General features: G+C 50.5%; 1 protein-coding gene across 2 annotated transcripts in view; it reads right to left on the bottom strand.

Moving 5' to 3' along the window:
• SHB (SH2 domain containing adaptor protein B) overlaps positions 1-20354 on the bottom strand; it is a 137703-nt gene that overhangs the window by 32401 nt on the left and 84948 nt on the right. Inside the window, exons 3-4 of one of the 2 annotated variants that reach the window (XM_019649535.1) lie at positions 12906-13121; positions 656-763 (exon numbers count right to left, since the gene is read on the bottom strand). In XM_019649535.1, the coding sequence (XP_019505080.1) occupies positions 656-763; positions 12906-13121 (324 nt within the window). The remainder of the gene's footprint in view (positions 1-655; positions 764-12905; positions 13122-20354) is intronic. The other variant, XM_019649534.1, reaches the window with a different exon arrangement.

The raw sequence follows: 20354 nt of genomic DNA, 5'->3' as shown, positions 1-20354 counted from the left end.
GCGCAAGTGCGCAATGAGCAATCTACTGCGAACGGGCAAGCATTGGAGATGTGCACAGAAGGGACAGTGAGTGGTCAGATTCTGGCTGCGTTCTGCAGGCAGAGATAGCAGGACTTGTCCTCGTATTCAAAGTAGAGTGTGAGAGACAGAGGATCAAGGTTACAGGCTTTTGGCTTCAGTGCTGGAAGGATGGGGCTGGCATTATCCAGGAGGGAGAGACGCACAGAAAACTCTAATATGCCCACACCTGGGATGCTGGGACTAGCAGTGTGGAGTGGGGACACAGCAAGGACTGCTGGGGACTCCTCTCTGGCTACAGTCCTGTCCTGTGTCCAACCATAGGGACAGACAAACAAGACAGCATGACCTCAAGCCCTCCTTAGGAACAGCTCCCAGGGTTGGATGTCTAAGAAAGTCCTCTTTGATCTGGCTAATGAGCTGGGCTTTCACAGGGATGGTGAGGAGACGAAGCCCAGAGCTGGGGATCTGGCACACATGGTACCAGAGGTCCCGCCCTGGCTTCCCAGCAGCCTGGCTCTCCCACCAGAGCTCTCACTGAACCACCTGTCCTCATGGCAACTGATCAAATGGGGTATATGTTTTGGGGGAGGAGGGTAAGGAAGAGGTAAAGCAGGTTCTGATCGGAGCCACCTACCTTGCAGAGCCCTGGATGGCTGACCGTGGGCAGGGGCGAACACTGGCATCAGGCAGGCAGGTAAGAACCCATTCAGAGAGCCCCTTTCTAAAGAGCTGGCACTTGATCCTGTGGATGGGTTGAATCAAGAAATGCCATTCTCACATTGGGTTTTAGAGACCTTTGACTGCTGAGGGAAGGTGAGTGTGGGGCAACCCCTGGAGGCAGCTAGAGAAGGTGGTGGAGGCCAGCTCCCTCAATGATGGGAGGGATGTCGGAGGTGATGCCAACAGGACTTGAGACTGACTGTGGGGTGAGTCAGGGAAGAGCCCTGTGTGATGCCCCATTGAGATGGGAGATTGGCACAACAGGAGATGGGGGCAGGGAGCAAGGGACCAAGCTGCCCTTCTCTACAACGCCTCCCTCTGCTCGCTTTCTGGTCGTCAGGAATGGAGAGGAGGCAGCTAGCTAAGTGGCGTGGTGTAGGGAGGGGCAAGGTGGGCGATGAGGTTCTAGGCTTAGTTTCACCACAGGTAGAGGACAGGGAGAGACCAGACGAATTGTAAGGCATCTTCACAGCTCCATTGGCTAAAATCAGAATGTAAAGATTTCTGCTGATATACATTCCCACTACCTATCTCCTGGCACACAAGGTGAGAAGAGAGGCATGGAACATGGAACACCAACTGGAAAGAAACCCACGCTCTTCAGAACAACCAAAGACTGGCTAACTGTCCGATCTCAGCTCTCACCAGGCCTCCTTCCAGGCTCTGTCTGAATCACCATGACTCCCACCCTCCTCTACCAACCTTTCCGCCTGACTCCCCTTGTCCTTCAGAGGTCACCTCTTCCAGGAAGCCTTCCCTGACCTCACTCCCTCCCCAAATTCATCTTGATCTCAAGCTATGTATGGTACCCTGATCGCCAGTTTCCTTGTCTGGCTCCCCACGGACCCCTCAAAGGAAGGGGCTGTACCATATTTGCCCATTACCCCCCAAGCCTACCACATGCCTACAACATGACAAGTGCTCAACAAAAGACGAATGAAGAAACTTAATAAGCTGCTGTCTCACTTTAGTGGGGAAAAAAATCAGTTTTTCATACCAGATAAATTGGGTAAAACCTACTAAGGTCTTACTGTAATTCTGTACTGAATTAATTTATACATTCGCTTGCAAGCTTAATAATATAGCCATATATTTTACAGAACAGGTGGTGATGAATGACAGTCTTAATTAGGCAAATCATTTCACCTAAAATAAAAACATACAAACTCCAAGTGAAGCAATTCAGCAGCAAAAGAAAAAAAACATTGCAAACAAAAGCTCTAAATACAGCTACCTTCATTCCTTCTAATTAAGTTTCTTCTTAATCTGCAATTTAAAATGGCAATTCTTTTAATTTAGTAATTTTCTGTAAAAGATAAAGGAAGACACAAGCCCTCAAAAGAATAACTGCATTTAGAGAAAAAATATGCCACTCCTGCAGAGTCGTCAGAATGACAGAGCCCAATTAATTCCACCTATAGGCAACTACAAATGGAAGTCAGAGTTCTGGCGGATGGAGGGGGGACTCAGATGTGCAGGACCAGAACCCAGTGGCAGTGAGAGAGGTGGCCCAGTTACCAGCACCACCAGACTTTTTCGCTAGGGCAGGTGAGAGGGCCCTTCCCTCACCTGGGGGTGCCTCAGGAGTGCCTTTCCCTGGGGAGGGGCAGAGAGAGAGGAGTCCTCAGTCTGCCCAAATCCCTCCAGTCCTCTTTGGTGACCAAGGGTATGGATGTGGTCTGTGAGGACAGGGGCCATTCAAAGAGAACTAGACAGGAGCAAAGGGGGTCTGGGGACCTTGGGCCCCAGGTGAGGCCTGCAATGTGCTCCAGGTTCAGTGGCTGCTTCTTTCTGGCTGGTCTGGAGTCTCCAACGCTTCCCGTTCTCCAGTACAGGACAGAGTCCCTTAAGCAGAGGGAACAAGGATTAGAATGACTGAGAACAAGACACTGTGCATGGAGCGACTTGTAAGGAGCTCTCGGTCCGCTGAAGAGGCTTCTTTAGGCCTGCTGCGGATCAGGCGGAAGTGAATATGCGCCATGTCTGTAAACCACATGGGGCTGACGGGACGAGCCTGGACAGTGTTCCAGGCCTGTGTTTGTTCACGGATGTCCTATTACTCTGAAAACACAAGGGCACAGAGAACAGAATGAAGGTGCCTAAGGCACCCCTTCTGCACAGTCCTTGGTGCCAATTCCTCCACGCTGCTGACAGCCAGGCGGTGACTGTGGTGTATTTGTGCGTGTGGAACAGTGGGGAGAGGAGAGGGCAGGGGCAGAGCAGCACAGAAGGAGCATGTGCGAGTCCCCAAGACGGGGCAACGAGGGAGGCCATACATTGGTCTGGGCGTGAGCTGGACCACATGACCTCTGGAGTCTATGGAAACGCCATAAACTTCCATGACGATGCATAAACACTTGCAGTTGACTAAAGCTCTGTCCCCATGACAAGGGTCCTCTACTGCTTCGGCTTTCTACACGTACATTCTACATCTTCTCATCTGCTCCTCACAGCGGGATCAGTATTAGAAACCCCATTGTGCAGATGGAGAAACGAAGTCCCAGAGAGATGACGTCCCTCTTTTCCCCTCCAGTTCAAGAGTGGGCCTCAGTTTCCTCTCCCCCACCTGCCCTGCGAGAGAAAGCTGTACCTCCAGGAGGTTGTAAGACAACGCATGGCTCAGCAAATGTTTGGATTGCATTTCCAGGATCACCAACAAGAGGCCTCTGTGTTCACCTCGCAGACACATGCAAGCCCCAGGGCACCATGCTGTCACATCTTGTGGGCGGTGCCCAAGAACAGAGGTCCTCATTGTGTGGGGAGGCAGCGGCAACTCTCTACAAAGCAGGGTATCGGGAAGGCTGAGGCAGGCGCTGGGACACCACCTGGGTTCCAAGAACGCGGTGCTTGCAAGTGCGGCCAAGTCTGGGCTGGGGAAGGCGGGCCTGGCACAAGGAGGCATGTCTTCCTCCTCTTATTCTGCAACCCCCCAAAGGAAACACGGATACCACTGCCTGGTACAAAGACCCCCTCCCAAGGACTGCTGCTTGGCTGCAGGAAATGTAAGGAAGAATCCCGATGAAAATGATAAAATGACCCACACAGAGGCTTTTACAGCTGCAGAAGCAAGCCATCTCTACCATCATAACTCATTTTACAGATGAGAAATGGAGGGCTGGAAAAGGGACTCACTTACTTCAAATTAACAGCTGGACTTGGACTTGAACCCAGGTCTTCTGAATCCAGAGGCCTCTAAAGAGTTCAGCACAAATCCTATCTATACCACAACACATGCTCAAAACTACAGTAGTAATGACAGTGACACCAAAAGCCAGCATCCACTGAAAGCTCACTGTGCCTCCAACTCTTGGCACCATTGTCACCCACTTTACAGATGAAGAAACAGGGGCAACTTGCTCAGGTCATCCAGCTAGCAAGCAGCAACACAAGGCTTTAAATCCAGACCCCCCCGCCCTGGCACTTGAAATCGTGTGCACTCTGCTAGCTCTTGGCCGGGCTCGCCTGTCACATGGAGATGGCCTGCTCACTTCTGATTCAGCGTTTCCTGATACTTCCATCTGCAGTCACCCACAGACACTGACTCAGAATCCTAGGCCTGGGAAAGGGGCTCTGCCCCTACCCACAAGCATCAGAGGGCCTGCCGAGAGCAGGCTGGGCATCTGTGGAAACAGTTCTCCCTGTCTAGGAGCCCCAAAGCCCCAGCCCAGCTGTTTATCTTTCTGCTGTTGCCCCTCCACAGAGGGCAGTGAGGGAAGGCAGGAGAGGTGGAGGAGACAAGCTAGACGCATGGCTCCCAGGGGACTGCCTGCCACCCCCTGGCACACCAGTCTTCCCATCCCCAATGTGGCATCCAGGTGCGTGGGCAATCCTCACGTAGGCAGGGACACACTCTCAGCTTCTTCTCCCTGGGAGTTTGGACCAGAGGCGGCCACCACAGCAGTCAATAGCTATTCAAAACTGTCCCTCCAAGTGCAGGTCCCTCAGCCTCATTTGGAGAGAAGACACGTAGACAACATGAAAGAATGACATGAAAACGAACCACCTTCGTGTGGGCAGGCTGCATGGTTAGGTACATACGGTAGCATCCTAAGGAGAACTTGGAGTTGGTTCCTCTGAGACCTGATTTATTCAGTCATTTAACAAATATCTGCATGTTCATTATGTTTGTGCCAGGCACTGATCTAGGTGGGGACCCAGGTGTAAACAAGGCGGGCAGAGTCTCTGACCTCGTGGAATTTAAAAATCTACCCATATGAAGATCACCGACTTGTCAAATAGAAGAGCAAAGAGTCTATCAAACCTTTGGGTTTTTTTCCACACAGGAGACAAAGGCACTTAAAGGAACATTTCTATCCATCAATATAATTAGCAGATGAATCAAAGCTATTAAACGCTAGTGTTTTTTCTTTTTTTTTTTTTTTCAGGTTCCTAAATGAATTCATTCATATGTCAAACAGAAAAGCCAACTGGAAAAACCTGTCCCTCAGTAACATATTAGCCAAAGGAAACAAGTGATCCTGGTTCTCTCATTTAAACCCCCCTTTTCTCTGCAGACCTGCTGTTCACACGTGTTAAATATTAATTACAACTGTTACTCATTAGTACATAGCAAAAAGCTCCCGGTACAAACACAATTGTTAATTTCCTCGCAGGCCCAAGGCATTCTGGGAAGCTGCGCGGGAGGCAAGCAGCATCATGGAAGCCCAGGAAGGGCCAATGGTGGGGAGGAGGTGGTCTGTGCTGGGTGTACAAGGTGATGCTGGCAGGTCTACGGCTCCCCCAGGAACCTCCTGCAGAGGAACCCTCTGTGGAGCCTGTTTATTCTGAATGGGAGAGTATAAGTCATAGGGCTCGGTGGGAACAGCAAGCCTGGAGCAGTGTCTGACACACACAACATCAGTGCTACCAGCTTTGAAGCATTTGCGTGTGACAGTGACAAGTCACGAGGTCAGCACGGAGTGGGCACAACTGCTTTTGCCTCAACAACCCAAGTCACCTCGCACCAGCACCAGGTAAAAGGAATGTTCAGACCTTTCCACACTCGAGGTGTCAGTGCAGTTTCCACACTCGAGGTGTCAGTGCAGCAGTGGAATGAGCAAAGGCTCTGTGGTCAGAGAACCAATTTCATTAGCTGTGGGGGGATGGGGGGGTGTGCCAAGCTGCTCACCCTCAGTGGTAAGCCTGGTCTTGTAATCTGTGTGATGACAATGAAACCACACCCACCTTGCAGGGCTTCCTAGGGTTAATCCATGCCAGCTTTATAACTGACGCTCAGTAAGTGATAATTTCCCTTGCCTTAATAGGATTATTTTAAATTAGCCAACTGAGCTGGCTCAGAGATGACTCACAACTGTTTAGGAAATAGACATACCTGAGAACTTCTTTCCTTTTCTCTGCCCTTTTAGCCTCACTTGATGAGGCTGGGAAAGTGTCAACATTCAAGAGGGTGCCTAGTTAAGGGGTGACCGACACAGCATTAGCGCCCCCCAAGTTGACAGTGACAAGTGTGTAACCGGCGTTCCAGAATAAACAATGCACACCCATACAGGATGTGGTAGGGGCACAGAGGAGTCTCAGCCCAATCTGGAATGAGATGAGGAAGAGACTGGTCAAGTCAGGGAAGGCTTCCTGGAGGAGGTGGCATTGATACCAGCCAACCAGCCAAGCCAAGCTGTGATCTCCCCTTCCTAACTCCACCCTGACCCCAGAACCTAACAGTATGTACTGAGTATGTTCTAGATTTTTAAAGTGAGGTCCCAGATCAGCAGCATCAGCAACACCTGGGATCTTGTTAGAATCCCAAATTCTCATGCCTCATCTCCAAAACTTACTGAATCAGAAACTCTGGGGTTGGAACCCAGCAATTAGTTTAGTACTTCCTCCAGGTGACTGCGACACACGCTCTGGGCAACCAACCAATCCACAGATGCGTCACAGGTAGAATGGGGAGAGGGACAGAAGGGAGAAAGACAGTGGGGACCCTCTCACACTGATCAGTGAATAAAGAATGGAAGGCACAGGTAGCTTATGGTTAGAACTCTATTGCTGGAATTGAGATTTAGAATTTCCAACAGAAGTGTTGCTTTCCACACCATCCATGTATCTCACTGCCAGGCGTAAATGGAATGAGTTTTGCAAATGAGTCCTCTGTGCCCTCTAAGTACCTCTTTATGCAGTAGTACTGTTTTAATATTAAATTTTATTTAATGCAGCAAGCCTTCCCTGAACACCAATAACCAATCTCTCACGCATGACCCAACAGGGCTTGCAAAGGCCTTTCATCCAGATATTTTCCCTTGATCATCACAGACACTCAGTGTGGCAAGGGCTGTGACCAGCCCCATTTTACAGATGGGAAAACTAAGGCTCAGGAAGCCCGAAGAACCTGTCTGAGGTCACACAGCTGGTGAGTGGTGGTGCTGGCATGTGAACTTGGGATTATCTGACTCCTTCTACTACTGTTCCACTGGCTCCTGACATGCAAGACCCTGTCCTCAGCTTTCTAGGGCAGAGAAACCTGGCAAGGAGCTGGCGGGGAAGACAGACAAGTACCCCCAAACAACTGCTCAGCACCGAGTCATAGATCTGTCTTCTATCTTTGCTGGGAGGCAGACCTGTCGCGGGCTGAACTCAGGACATAGCCTGAAAAGTAGCTGCGAGAGAGACACGCCTGACGGTGAGTTGAAAATAAAATGACTGTTTCTCTACATGATCTCGGGGGTGCCCTTCACACATTCTTCTGCTGCCCGGCTCCCTGAGCAAGCACTCTGACCACTAGCTTCTCAGAGGCAATGGCAAATCAATCATTATGGATGCAGCTTTTAACTCACTCGCTGGATTAAAAGGAAATGTTGATCGATCCTCCATGTATGGCCTGAACAGCTCTGCTAGAGGTCTCCAGCAGTTCCCTTCCCGGCTTGGGGCCTGTTTGCCCAGCTGGACAAGGGAGTGGGGTGCCATGTATGAGGGCCTCTCCCTGTGCCGAGCGGTGGCAGGGCATGACCAAATCGTGGGACGGCTCTCGTCACGCCCATGCAGGCTCAAACCTCTAGAATCCTCAACTGGAACCATTCTAAGTGGGAACATACACCCCAGTGTCATATCCTACCAGCTTAGACACAGGAAGAAATTGGTGCAAGGGTGACGAAAGGCATGTGACATTTCCCGTGAACTCTGGGAGGGAGACGGCTCCACCATGTTTTATGCAGCGTCTTGGATTGCAGCAGGGAGCCCAGGCATCAACTGGGTGAGAACTTACACTCTGGAGCTGGACTTCGTAGGTTCAAATCCAGCCTCTGTGACTGACTAGCCATGGGTCCTTGGGCAAGTTATTTCTTCTCTTTGGACCTCAGTTTCCTCATCTATAAAAGGAGGAACTACTCTCCTCAAGGGTGGCTGTGAGGACTGAATGAGATAATGCACACAGACAGTGCTCAGTAAATGCCAGCACTTTCCTAACACGGTGCCCGTAAAGCCTCACCAGGACCATCTGCAGTGGGGACATGTCCCAGGTGAGGGAGAAAACAGATGCTTCCAGGGCAGATGCTATCCTTCCTGTGGCCACTCAGAGATGTGGAGACACCAAATCCGTGCCACTCCGAGCCTGGGCCTGCTCCTATCCACCCGGCTCCTCTGTCCCTCCCTGTGTGGTCCCCTCCTGTGCAGGCTCCATTTGCCCATCTGATGATCTATACTACAAATCCCAGGGGCTGCTCAGACCCTCTACTCGAACCAGCGCTGCCCCGGGACAGTGTGGAGTTACCCCAGGCTGCTGCTTCTGCCCCACGCTGGGCAGGGAGCTCCAGAGAGCCCTTGTGTGAGCCCTGAGTTGCATCTGGGTGCTGCGGGCTGGGCAGGAAGGCCATTTCTAGACCCACCTGGTGGCCTCACAATTTGTTGCTATAAAGACTCCCAGAGGGTAAGTCAAAGCAGGCTAGGAACTGAGTCCAGCCAATTCTGGAGGCAGGTGTCTGCCGGGTGGGAACGGGGGCTGACAGCTTGATGGAAGCCACACCACCTCTCTGTGGATGGCAGGGATACAGCCGGTTTCCTGCCGCTGGTGATGAAACCGGACCAGGCATCTGTCCTGGGGGCTAGGATCCACCGATGGGACCCACTGGGCTGGTCGGGGGTGGGGTGGGGCTGGAAGTAGGGGTGGGGGTTTTGGCTGAGGCCACAGTCACCTTCCAGGGAGGAGGGCAGGCAGCGAAGGCCCCGGGATTTCTGGAGAGCTTGTGGTATTTCTCACTCCCCTGGCCACAGACTTCTGAGACAGGAAGACTTTATTCTAAGAAGCTACAACCACCCTACACCCTGCAATAGCTGTTCTCACTGACAACCGGGAAGCGATAATTGAGCCTTCTTGAGGCTTCAGCTCCTGGAGCCTGGCTGAGATGGGAAAGGTCTGACTTCCATAAAGGCTGGTCTGGAGCCACTGGCCCAGAAGGGCTACCTTGGTAGAGAACGCCAAGGCTCCCCTTTGAGAAGTGCCTCTTTTTATGGATGCAATGCAGGACAGCACTTTGAAAGGCAGAAAACACGTTTGCTTCCTAGATTGAACCCTGGAGCTAATTCAGAGGGCTTTCCTTCTTGGGGTCTCTGACCAGCATGCTGGGGTGCTGACGGATGCAGTGTGGCAGGGTCCCTGGGGGTGACCACAGGCCAGCCTCCCACAGCTGGCAAAGCCCTCTCACATCAACTCGGCCTCAGCTGAGTGAGCTTCTGCTTGCAAGTTCCCAGTGAGAGGAAGCCCATTATACATTTTCAGGTATAACTGAAATTCTTACGATGCACCTGGGCCCTAAATCCCTAAGATTCCTCCTTGGTGGGCCCAGCTCTGCCCTTTGTGGGGGGTCCTCCCATACTCCGCACCCTCTGGAAATCTGAAAACACTAACCAGGTTCCCTGCCCAGGTTTCCTCATCCAGGCTAAACACACAGAATCAAAGAATGTAAGGGCTGGAAAGAGATGGTAATGATTTTGCCCAGACAGCTTGATCCTACACAGATGTTCCTCAGCTACAGATCCTGCACCCCAGGCTCCCAAGACCCATCGCAGAGCTCCCAGAAGAGCTGTGTGGGCACTTCGAACAGGAACGATAACAAGGAGCACAGGGCCTAGTGAAGCACTAATGACTTGCTAAAGGAAGTGTGTGCACACACACATGCACACACACACATACACACACTATTCACTCAGGCGGGAACATTATCCTTCATTCTTGAGCAGACACACTTCTGGGTGTACAAATGGGACTGTGGCAGCACTTTAGCAATCAAGCCAATTGAGCTGCTGCGACTCTTCATTATCTGACAGGCGGCCCATTCATCTCTCACTCCATCTCCACTATGGGCTGAAAATAGGAGGGTGCTCCTCACCTACCAACACTGCACCCGGCAGCCTCTGTTCTCAGACATGGGGAGGGACCCGGTCATGACCAAGGTCCCTGCTCACAGCATCTCTCCAGCCCAAGTGAAACAGCTTCCTTCTACGTCCCTGAAATCAGAACCGAGCCAAAAGCTTGTTGGGAAAAGCACAACCGGTACACACTCCAGAGCAGAACACACAGATAAACCACTTGACGAGACACAGACGGGGACATGATTCTGAGTCTGTCTTCTATTGGCAGCCTAAGGCATCGACCTATAACAACACTTCTAATAGCAGCTCAGCACCATAAAACCTGGTCCAGAATGGATACTTGTGGCTCAAAAACTTCCTCAGAGGCAGTTCTATCTGAGACCTTGTGATCCTTTGTGAAAAATTTAAAGTACCGAAGTTCTACAACCACCTCTGGCCAGAAGTGGACAAGTTCTGGCCTGAGAGCCTTCTGAAAAGTTGATGTCCAGTGTGGTAAGTGCTTTTCCCTTTAATGCGCACGCGAATCACCTGGGGGGGGGGTCTTGTTAAAACAGATTCTGACTGTAGGTCTGAGACTGGCATTTTTTCACCAGCTCCCAGGTGATGTGGTGCTGCTAGTTCAGGGACCACATTTTGAGCAAAAAGACACCAGGCTAGGCTAGAGCATCAAAAGTAGCACAGCCCTTGAATTACCTGCAGGGGCTCAACCCAGGACAGGGTGAGACCCCACACCTGTCTGCAGTGCTGTCTCATGCCATGGGCCCTTACTGTCTGGGAGAGTTGTCACATGAGCCCCTTGAGCCCTTTAATCAAACTGGTGTTTGCAAAGAGCAAGTTCTCAGACAGCAATGGCTCCGTTCTGGCTGCTCTCACATCCAGGAGGAGCACAGCCCCTTATCAGCCATGCTAGGGGACAGGGACAGTCTTTGGATTTCCCTTGTGCCAAGGGAAGCGAGGAGGCTGTGAAATGCATGGGCCAGACCGGGGGTGACCAAAGACCTTCAGCCACATGACTACCCTTGTCTCTGGCTCTGGGACAAGCACTCACAGCCTGGTAGGTGAGAACAGCACCTTTATTTTTATTATTATTATTTTTAAAGATTTTATTGGGGAATTGGGGGAGGGGAAGAGTGTTGGGGAAGGGGAACAGACAAGTTGCTGTCCTTTTGTTCTTCAGTCTAGTTGTGGAGGATGTCACCTCACTGCCCATGTTGGTATTATCACTGGTATTATCTCTTCCCAGGCGAGGCAGTTGCTCGACGGCCATTGACTGGCGACTCACGGCAGCCCAGCTCCAGGTCGAGCTGTTGTTCACCATCTTAGCTGTAGAGGGCGCAACATCACTGGCCCTCATGTGGAACCCAAACCAGGGCCCTGCTTAACCAAGCCAACTCTTAACCAACGCACCACTCGGCCAGCCTGAGACTAGCACCTTTACAACGAACTTTGCCCGGTGAGAGAAAGTCTCACCAAGGATGAGTGCCAGAAGCTCAACAGGCCCAGGAAGGCAGAAAGGAAGCCCATGGGATGCGTGGCTGAGTACCAGGAAGGGCTCACAAAGATGGTGACGTTTGAGCGGGGCCCCAAGGAGGCACAGGATTTTTCCAGATAGGATGAGGCAGGGAAAGGCATATTAGGCAGCAGGAATGGGATTTGCAGTGTACTACATCCAGGAAACTGTGAGTAGTATGTGCTGGAATGGCAAGAACATCAATTGAGGGGATCAGGATGGGGGTAGGGCAGAGGCCTCACTGTTGGGGCTAGAAAGGAAGAGAGGAAGGTCTAGTTGTGCATGAAAAAGGGACATTTCACGCAAAATGAATCTTCAACAAATTAAAAATAAAAACCATCCCTGTGTGATCTTTAATGTGGCAAGAGTTCAGTTACTCACTCGACGTCTCATTTTTCACAGGTCTAAACTCTCAGACACATAAGTTTTTTGCATCTGGCTTTTCACCTCTTAACATTAACCATACGCATTTCCCTAGGTTGTTATAAATTTTGTCAATGTCGCTTTTTAGTGGCTGCACAATATTCCAGTTAGTAGCTACGTGCTGGACATTCAGGCTGTTCCCCATCTTTTATGATTCAGAAAAATTTTCTGAATTTTAGATCATAACCTTGGCATGAATCCCAAGGACTGGAATGAGAATCAAAAGGTGTGAACGTAAGCTTAAGACCTGTGATGCATGTGGCAGGCTGCTTTCCAAAAGGCCGTGAGAGAGGAATTTCAGTACTGTGATGGATTCCTGGATTCTAGAAAACCAGTCTCAGAGTGGGGTGGAAGGGAGCCACCTGAGTCATTCGAGGGGCTCTTGGCTGGGGGGAGGGCCAGGCCCTGAGGTTAGGTTGTGCCCATGGCCTATGCTCTGAGCAGATTTACGCTAAAGCTGAGATAGGAGGCATGCAGGCCTAGCACAGTTGTACAACTAGATGGAAGCACCGGGCTCCCTCAGGCCCAATAGGAGCCACTCTGCAGATTGGTTTTCCTTTAGTTTCTAAGAAAGTTCCTTCGGAAATCTTGGCTTCAGTGAGCTAAAGCATTACCATCAGGACCAAGACAGAGTCAGACAATGAGATTAGCTGGGCCGTCTTTAGAGATTGGGGAGGCTAGAACTGAGACCCAGGATTTCCCTCTGGGCTGGCCTCCCTTCCCTCGAGGACCCTCAACACCTCTTGGAGGTTCAGCTGTATTAGAAGAGAGTACAGCTCAACTAGATTTTCAGACAAAGCCCTGTGGTAAACCTGAGCAAGCAGGGACCAGTGCACTGACTCCCTTTACCACTGGTGAGTGTCGAGTGCGGGTCAGCGGCCACCTCTGAGCAGGGCCACTGGCTTCTTACCTGCCAGAGCTGGGATGGTGACGCGGTTCCACTCCCATGGCTGGTCATACTCATCGGCGGGCCTGTCGTCATCCTGGGGCAGCTTGCTCTCCCGCAGTCGGGGGCTGACCGCACTCTCTGAGTCTGAGTCGACGCTCTGGCCCTCGGGTTCGTAAGGGGTGTCATATAACTGAATGCCTTTGTGCTGGGACCGGACGCTTTCCTGCCTCTGAAATTCTGTAGGCAAAAAGGAAGGATGCAGAGATGGAATGGATGTGCAACACACACGTCTTCACCTGGGATCCGCCAGGTGACACCCACAGGAGTTCATAGCTGCCAGCCACGGAGGTGAGGGCTGCATAGGAACAGCCGCCCCCCCCCACTTCTGTGTTTAACTGTTCCTCCCACCCCTTGAAGAAAGCATCTCTGCTTTCATCAGGCAAGGTTTCTTCACAAGGACCTCAGGCTCCTGGACCTGATGAGAGAGCCAGAAGGCTCACTGCCGCCATCGGCTTGTTCATCGCGGTCTGAAGGGCAGGGCCCTGATGTGCATGTGACATGCAGGTGTGTTCTGACACCACCCCAGGGCAGACAGAGCTCTCACCCCCTCGCTTTACAGATGAGCGGCATCTTCTCCACTAGGGTTGTGCCCCATCCTCTAGACTTACATTTCTCATCTGAATAACGAGGAGATTGGGCCCAAGGATTCTCAAATTTTCACCCAGTTTGCATGTTCATTTTCAAAGACCTAACAAGCCTCCCCAGAGGGCCCGGGGTTACCATTTTCTTCCCTATAAAGCTCCAGACGTGACCCTTCCCAGCATGTCTATCTCCCCTGAAGCTGGCCTGTCTTCTAACACACTGAGCACATCTGAGGGACGTGAGAGCAGATGTCCAGTTCCACTTCTGAATAAGGAAGGAAAGCCCTTAATCTTCTGGAGAGAATGCCAAGGGCTGGCTCCGGTGTGGGCCGAGGGGCGGCCTCCCGTCTAGACGAGGCCCCACACAAAGGACATCCATTTTAGCTGCTGCTTATTCCCGAGAGGCCAGCGGTGGCTGAAAGATGGATGCTAGGATGCTACCATCGAGCGTTTCTGAGTCAAACAGGGACACTTTACTTGCTTTGATCAGAAACACCCACTGTGTGCAGGGCCCACATGGGGAGACAAGAGAGGGTTCGCCGTAGAGGCTGCTCTCAGGAAGTCCCCCGTTTCCAGAAGAGATACAACAACCTAAATCACCATAATACTCTGGGCAAAGGGGCTCAGTGCAAGATCTGTGAGGGGCCTGTGAGGGATGAGGCAGAAGGAGAGAGATGACATTTGAACCGACAGCTCTGACACGTGGAAACAGGATTCCTCGTGGCAGAGCAAGGGCAGGCCAAGGCAGTGGGGCTGGAGAGAACCTGCTCACTGCCCACTTTCTTGTTTTACTGTGGAAAAATATAGACATTTGCCATTTTGACCATTTCAAATGTACAGTTCAGTGGCCTTAAGTATCTTCACACTGCTGGGCCACCATCACACCATCCCTCTCCAGAACTCTGTCATCTTCCCAAGCTGAAACTTTATACCCTTTAAATACTAACTCCCCATTTCTCCCTGTCCCAGCTCCTGGCAAACACCATTCTATTTCTGTCCCTATGAATTTGATACCCTAGTTACTTCATATAAGGGGGAAAAAATCATACAATTATTTGTCCTTCTGTGACAGGCATATTTCACTTAGCACAATGTTTTTAAGGTTCTTCCACATTGTAGCATATGTCAGAATTTCATGTCATTTTAAGGCTAAATAATGTCCCATGGTATGTCTACGAGTATTCACTGTCCATTTTTAGGAGTACTGGGCCCAAGGCGGTGAGAGAGTGGCGGAGCGGGTGGTGAGAGCAAGCTGTCTCTTGAGGACCCTTGGGGCATTCTCCAAATTAGAGTTCCAATGGCATAAAGATACGGTAGCAGCCCGCTGGAGTTCTAAGCCTTGAAGAGCAGCTGACAGAACACACGAGTGACGCCAGCCCTTCTGAGCAAGAACACTGCTCTCAGATGAGGCTTCATGATCCAAGGCCAGCTCACGGGCACGACAAATATCCTCCCTCATGCACACGCCCTCACACAACAGAAGCCAACGGAGGCTGTGCCAGTGGTCGCCAGTGCTGACATTAAATTACGTTATGGTAGTATTGCCCAAACTTCATTCAGTCAAATGCTGATTTCTTGAGTTTACTGTTTTTGAGTGCCAACTGGCTTATTATTTACCATTTTAATTTATGTTGTCTCGCGTTTGTCAAAGAAAATAAAATCATTTAAAAAGTAAACTTTATATCCCCATCCCATGCAAGCCATTATTCAAAGAGTTGATAAACATAAAAAGAATGACGCCGAGACCAAGTAGGTACCACTGCCCACTGGGAGGCTGGCCCGATGCTTGCTTTCCCTCTGCTGAAAAGGAGATGAGCAAACATACGGGAGAGGTGTGGGGGACCCCGGCAGCCAACGGGGATACCTTCTTTGGCAAATAAGAATAACTTTCTCGTTTTAGAAAGAGAAAGAAAAGGAAAAAAACCCTTTTCCCTATGTGGTTCTCAGGCCACTTAAAATCCTGTCTCCTTTGCAATGTCCCATACTGCAGCAAAACACGCTTTATTGGGTCCCGTGAGTAAACTGGGATCACTTATTAGTTTTGACAATGATATATCTCTTTTTATGGGGAAAGGAATAGGAAAAAAGAGCTTTACAAAATAGGACTTGGTCACTTTAAAGTGAAGACCAACTGTAAAGCACTGGAGACACCTCTGTAAAGCACTAAATCTACCAAACTATCTCATCTGCTTTGTCTAGCCCTTGTCATCCGCATCACTCTTGCCCTGGTTCTAAGAAGTGCAGTCTTGACGCCTGTCTTTGGAGAATTCCAAGGGCTGAGGATCCTGGGAAAGCAGCTGATAGGCACTGACCTAGGAAAATCATGTTCCTCTTAATCCTATTTCACAAGCAGGACCAGCAACCACTACTGGTTACTCTACAAAGCACTTTGCATGCAAATCACCACTTAATTTTGATCACCACAAAGCAATTCACAAATGCACTTCTATGGGCCCCCAATAATCAGGAGTACCCCAAATTCCAGTTAATTGATGAATGACCCCACCTACAGTGATAAAGTACCTGGACCAATATGCCAAATGCATATAGTTTAGTAGTACACAATACTCAGAAGAGATGGCTATTCTACATAAACACCAGCCTAAAAGGAAAACAGGTGCAGCGAGATTAGCTAGTAAATCAGAGGGCCTCGTGCGTATACCTCTTACACGGGATTTATTGTTCCAGGAGCATCTGTGCCTTACAAAGCTGGGTTAGTAATGGCATGCAGTTAGGGCAGGGGATGTTATAATGGTAATCATTAAAACGAGCTTCCCCCCGAATTACATGGTGAATTCAGATTTTCATTAAGGCCCCAACAATAGGGAACAGTTAAGTAAATTATGGCATGCTAACTGGATGGAATATTAAGCAGTCATTAAAATGATAAATCTGAAGGTTATGTAGCTACATGGAAAAGCGTGCATGGAATTATGCTAAGTTAAAAAGTAAAATACAAGATTCTTTATGTGTTGAGAGCAAATCGTATAGTGTGGGCTTTCCAAATAAGCCCTGGACAATGTGGGAAATTCCCCAAAGGGCATTCTACTCCTCGCTTAACAACTGCTGAGTATCGGCATCACACACTTTGCCCGTAATATCTAAACTCTGATGACAGCAATGTTGTAAGTACAGATACACTTGAATTAGGGGCTGAGAGCCTGATCCAGGAAGATAAACCACTACTGTGCAGAGGTAGGAATTACTGCATAACTATTTTTGAAAGTTGTTTTAAATAATGAATAAGGACGCTAGTAAAGAAAAAATGTAATTAAGACAGGAACACATAAAAGTAAATGTGATTTTTAAGCAGGTTGGGCTTAACAGGAGCAGTGTGTATTTCAGAAGCAGCTGCCTTTCCCTGAGAAAAGGCCCATTTAGGGAGTGTCTTTCCCAGGAGAGGTTTGCCAAGAGCCCCAGGAGGTCAAGGGCTATCACGCCAGGCTGGCTCGCCAGCGTCACCATCTCCTGCCTAATGACCAGGTCCATCCTCCTCATTACCCAGACCGATCTGTGTCGGTCCAGAGACGGCTTTAATAGCGGAGCTGGTGACCATATGCTTTAACTCACAAGTTATCTGGACATCACCATCTATAAATTCATGGAAAATGACCTTTAATATCGGGTGGCAGGCTGTGATTTCATGCCTGTTAGGCAGGGAGCAGAAACATTAAACTGACAAGGTGGGGATTTCTGTTGACTTCTGGAGTAGAAAGCTTTTCAAGTGGAACTACATATGGAGGGAAAAAAGTGGCGGGGAGGAGAAAAAGAGAGAGAGAGAGAGAGCACTTTCTTTAGAATCAGAATATTAGGAATTGAAGGGACCCTGGGCACATTCACCAAGAGCACAGAGGATGAGGCAGGTGTGCTGACCAAGGGCTGCGGCCATGGAGAGGCAAAGGCCAGGTGGTTACTGAGCCAGTGAGTACCTGAGCTGAGGGCCCAGGACAGAGCTTGGTGCAAAGCAGAGGCCTACTGGATGGGTCTGACGAAGGTTTGAGTTCCCCAAGTCCATGAGCAATGAACTATACGCTACACTTCACTCCAGCATTCACCAACTCTATGCCTCTCCACCCCTACAGTTTTGTTTGTTTGTTTGTTTTGGCTTTAGCTGCCAGGGTGCTCAGAGTTAATTTTAATGCATAATTTCAATAGCTATGTTAGCTTAGATACTGCGTAGATTCACTCACCCATTCTTCTACATGGATTTTGATTACTATTATAATAGCATCAATATACACATTTCTTTTATTATCGACAGCCTCAAATCTATGTTTTGAAAGCAGGCAAACACATATGTAAATGAAAAAATACATAAAAGTGTTTATGGGAAATACTTTTACTAGTATGAAGACTAGCAGAAAAGAAACTTTTTCTTTACCTCTTTACCTTCCTTTCAGGAACGGAAGAAGGAGGGCAGGGCATGGCTTCCTTCTCCGGGAGACGGAGGCCAGGGAAATCAGTGCACATCCCCTGGGGGACTGAGCCGTCCTCGCACCCAGCCAGGCATCTGCTCAATGCCCAGCACCAGAGCTGGGCAGAGACGAATGAGACACAGTCCTGGCCTTCAGGGAGCCCCTGACATAGTCAGAGACGGTTCAAGTTCCTCAACAGGGAGCAAACGTGACACTACAACTCAGCTGGGAGATACCTTGGAGGGCCTTAAAGAATACAGACATGAGGTCGTGGCACACAAAATGGGTGTTTAATGGAGTACAGGGGCTGGAGGCCTGAGGTATACATGCAGAAGGAGGGCCGTCCAGGGGGCCGTGAAAGACGAAGCTGGACGCAGATGAAGCGGGTACTGAATGGCCGTGATGCCTCAGGACAGCACCTTCAGAAGTGTCTACCAACGAGAGGTGCCCTAGAACCTCTGGGCGGGGTGGAGCTGGGCAGGGAGAGGCTGGCACAGACGTGCAGGAGCCCAGGTAGAAATGACAGACGCTGGCCTGCAGGCCCCTCACCTCTAATTTTCCCAGCTGGGCTTGTCTGAGAATCCATACCAGATCCCAAATCACAGGGTGGCAGAGCGCAGTGAGGGACATGTGCCCCACGCAGGCCTCCATTCCCAGGCCCTGCCCGGCTGTGCCATCAGACCTCTCCCACATGGCTTCGAAGCCACCTGGACCCGTGCCTGAGATGCCAGGGATGCAGATGACCTAGACTCAAAGGTAGAAGTCTAAGGGAGCATTACTAGAACGACACGCCCACCACTGACAGGGCCCTGCACCGGCCACGTAGGGGGAGGCAAAGCCGTGAGTCCAGGTAAGCCACAGGTTCAACAGCACAGTGTGATGGCTGCAAACACTGATCCTACCAGACTGCTTGGGTCTGAATCCTGGCTCCAGGAGCGGGGAGTGGGTCAGGGTGCCCGAGTTTCTTCATCTCTAGAGGTGGGGACCACAGCACCCACCTCGGAAGGAAGTTATGAGGATTACATGAATTCGTATACGTTTAGTGTTTAGAAGAGTGCTTGGTACACAGAAAACACTCCAGGAATGTTGTTGTTATGTCAGTTGCCCCCATCAGGGCTTCCTCGGAACACCATTCCAAGACCCCGCCTCCTCTCAGACTGCCCATCATTCCCCTTTGGTGAAAGGCCTACTTCCTGAAACCTGACAGGCCAACCCTGCGTTGAAAATGGGTTTCAACACCAACTATGAACTATTTCCATTTCTGGATCCACAACTTAAGATGTTAGCTGTTGCTTTGGCCCCACAAGGGAGCCCTGCTCTGGACCAGATCTTATGAAACACACAGGGGAGGGCTCAGTGACCAGGCGTCTAATCGTGGACACTGAGGCCCGGGGAAGGGGAGTAAGCAGCAGGGGCGAGGCCCCAGGTCCTCTAACTCCTGGATGAGGGCTCTTCCTCCTGCCCTTCCCAGACGCTCCCTGGCATCTCTTTCTATCAGGCTGTCTTGTTTTTAGTCTTCTGGAGGCACGGGCATCTATTTCAGTCAGGTCTGAGGTGTGAAAAAGCACACCCAGCACCACGGGCTGGGTGAGGAGCTCTACGGGAGTGGCGGTGGCTGTTCCTAATGAGACACACAGCTGAGGCCCAGCCAAGTTCCCAGGCACCACATCAAAGGGAAGACAGGGGAAGCTCTTCCCATTGGAACTGTTAAAACATTTGCTGGAGAAAGACCTTCCTATGCAGGGTGCTTCAACAGATGCCTGAATTCAGGTGTCCCTCGGAGGCCGTGGTGGCAGCGTGGGGCAGCAGGAGGGTGGCTCAGAGACAAAGTCTAGAGTCAAACCTAACTTGACACAGGCAGGAGGCCCCACGTCCGCCTGCTCTATCTAGTTCGGTTTCCGGAGCTGTCTAGAAGCCAGGAGGCTGACTAATTGGAGTTCTCTTACCATTTCTTTTCCAGGCATGCACAGAAACACCCAAGCAACAGAGGGTGAGTTCTGCGGAAGCAGGGGGTGTGGAACAAAAACAATTGTCATGTCGGAGGGAACAGTGCGGGCCTGTCAGTGGCGAGTGGAACCTGTACTGCTAGCTGCTCTTTCACACTCAGCCTAAGGGCGAGGGAAAGGTCTGGGACTGAGTCAGGGAATCTGGTGTGCTTCCTTCCCTCGGTCGTCTGTACAGGGACAGGGTCGACCCTGGAGCCCCCCATTCTGTGGCACCAGAGGGGAGTCACACCTGCAAACCTGACAACCCCAAATATGTTTTTCCAGTGATTTAAAAGACCACATGTAGGCCGGCTGAGTGGTGCGATGGTTAAGAGCTGGCTTGGGACGCCAGAGGGCCCCGGTTCGGATCCCATATATGAGGGCCAGTGACACTGCCCTCCACAGCTAAGATGCTGAACAACAGCTCAA

This window comes from Hipposideros armiger, unplaced genomic scaffold, assembly GCF_001890085.2.
Source record: "Hipposideros armiger isolate ML-2016 unplaced genomic scaffold, ASM189008v1 scaffold_133, whole genome shotgun sequence".
NCBI lineage: Eukaryota > Metazoa > Chordata > Mammalia > Chiroptera > Hipposideridae > Hipposideros > Hipposideros armiger.
Note: the sequence above shows the minus strand (reverse complement) of the source record. Positions and strands in the feature narration are given on the sequence as shown.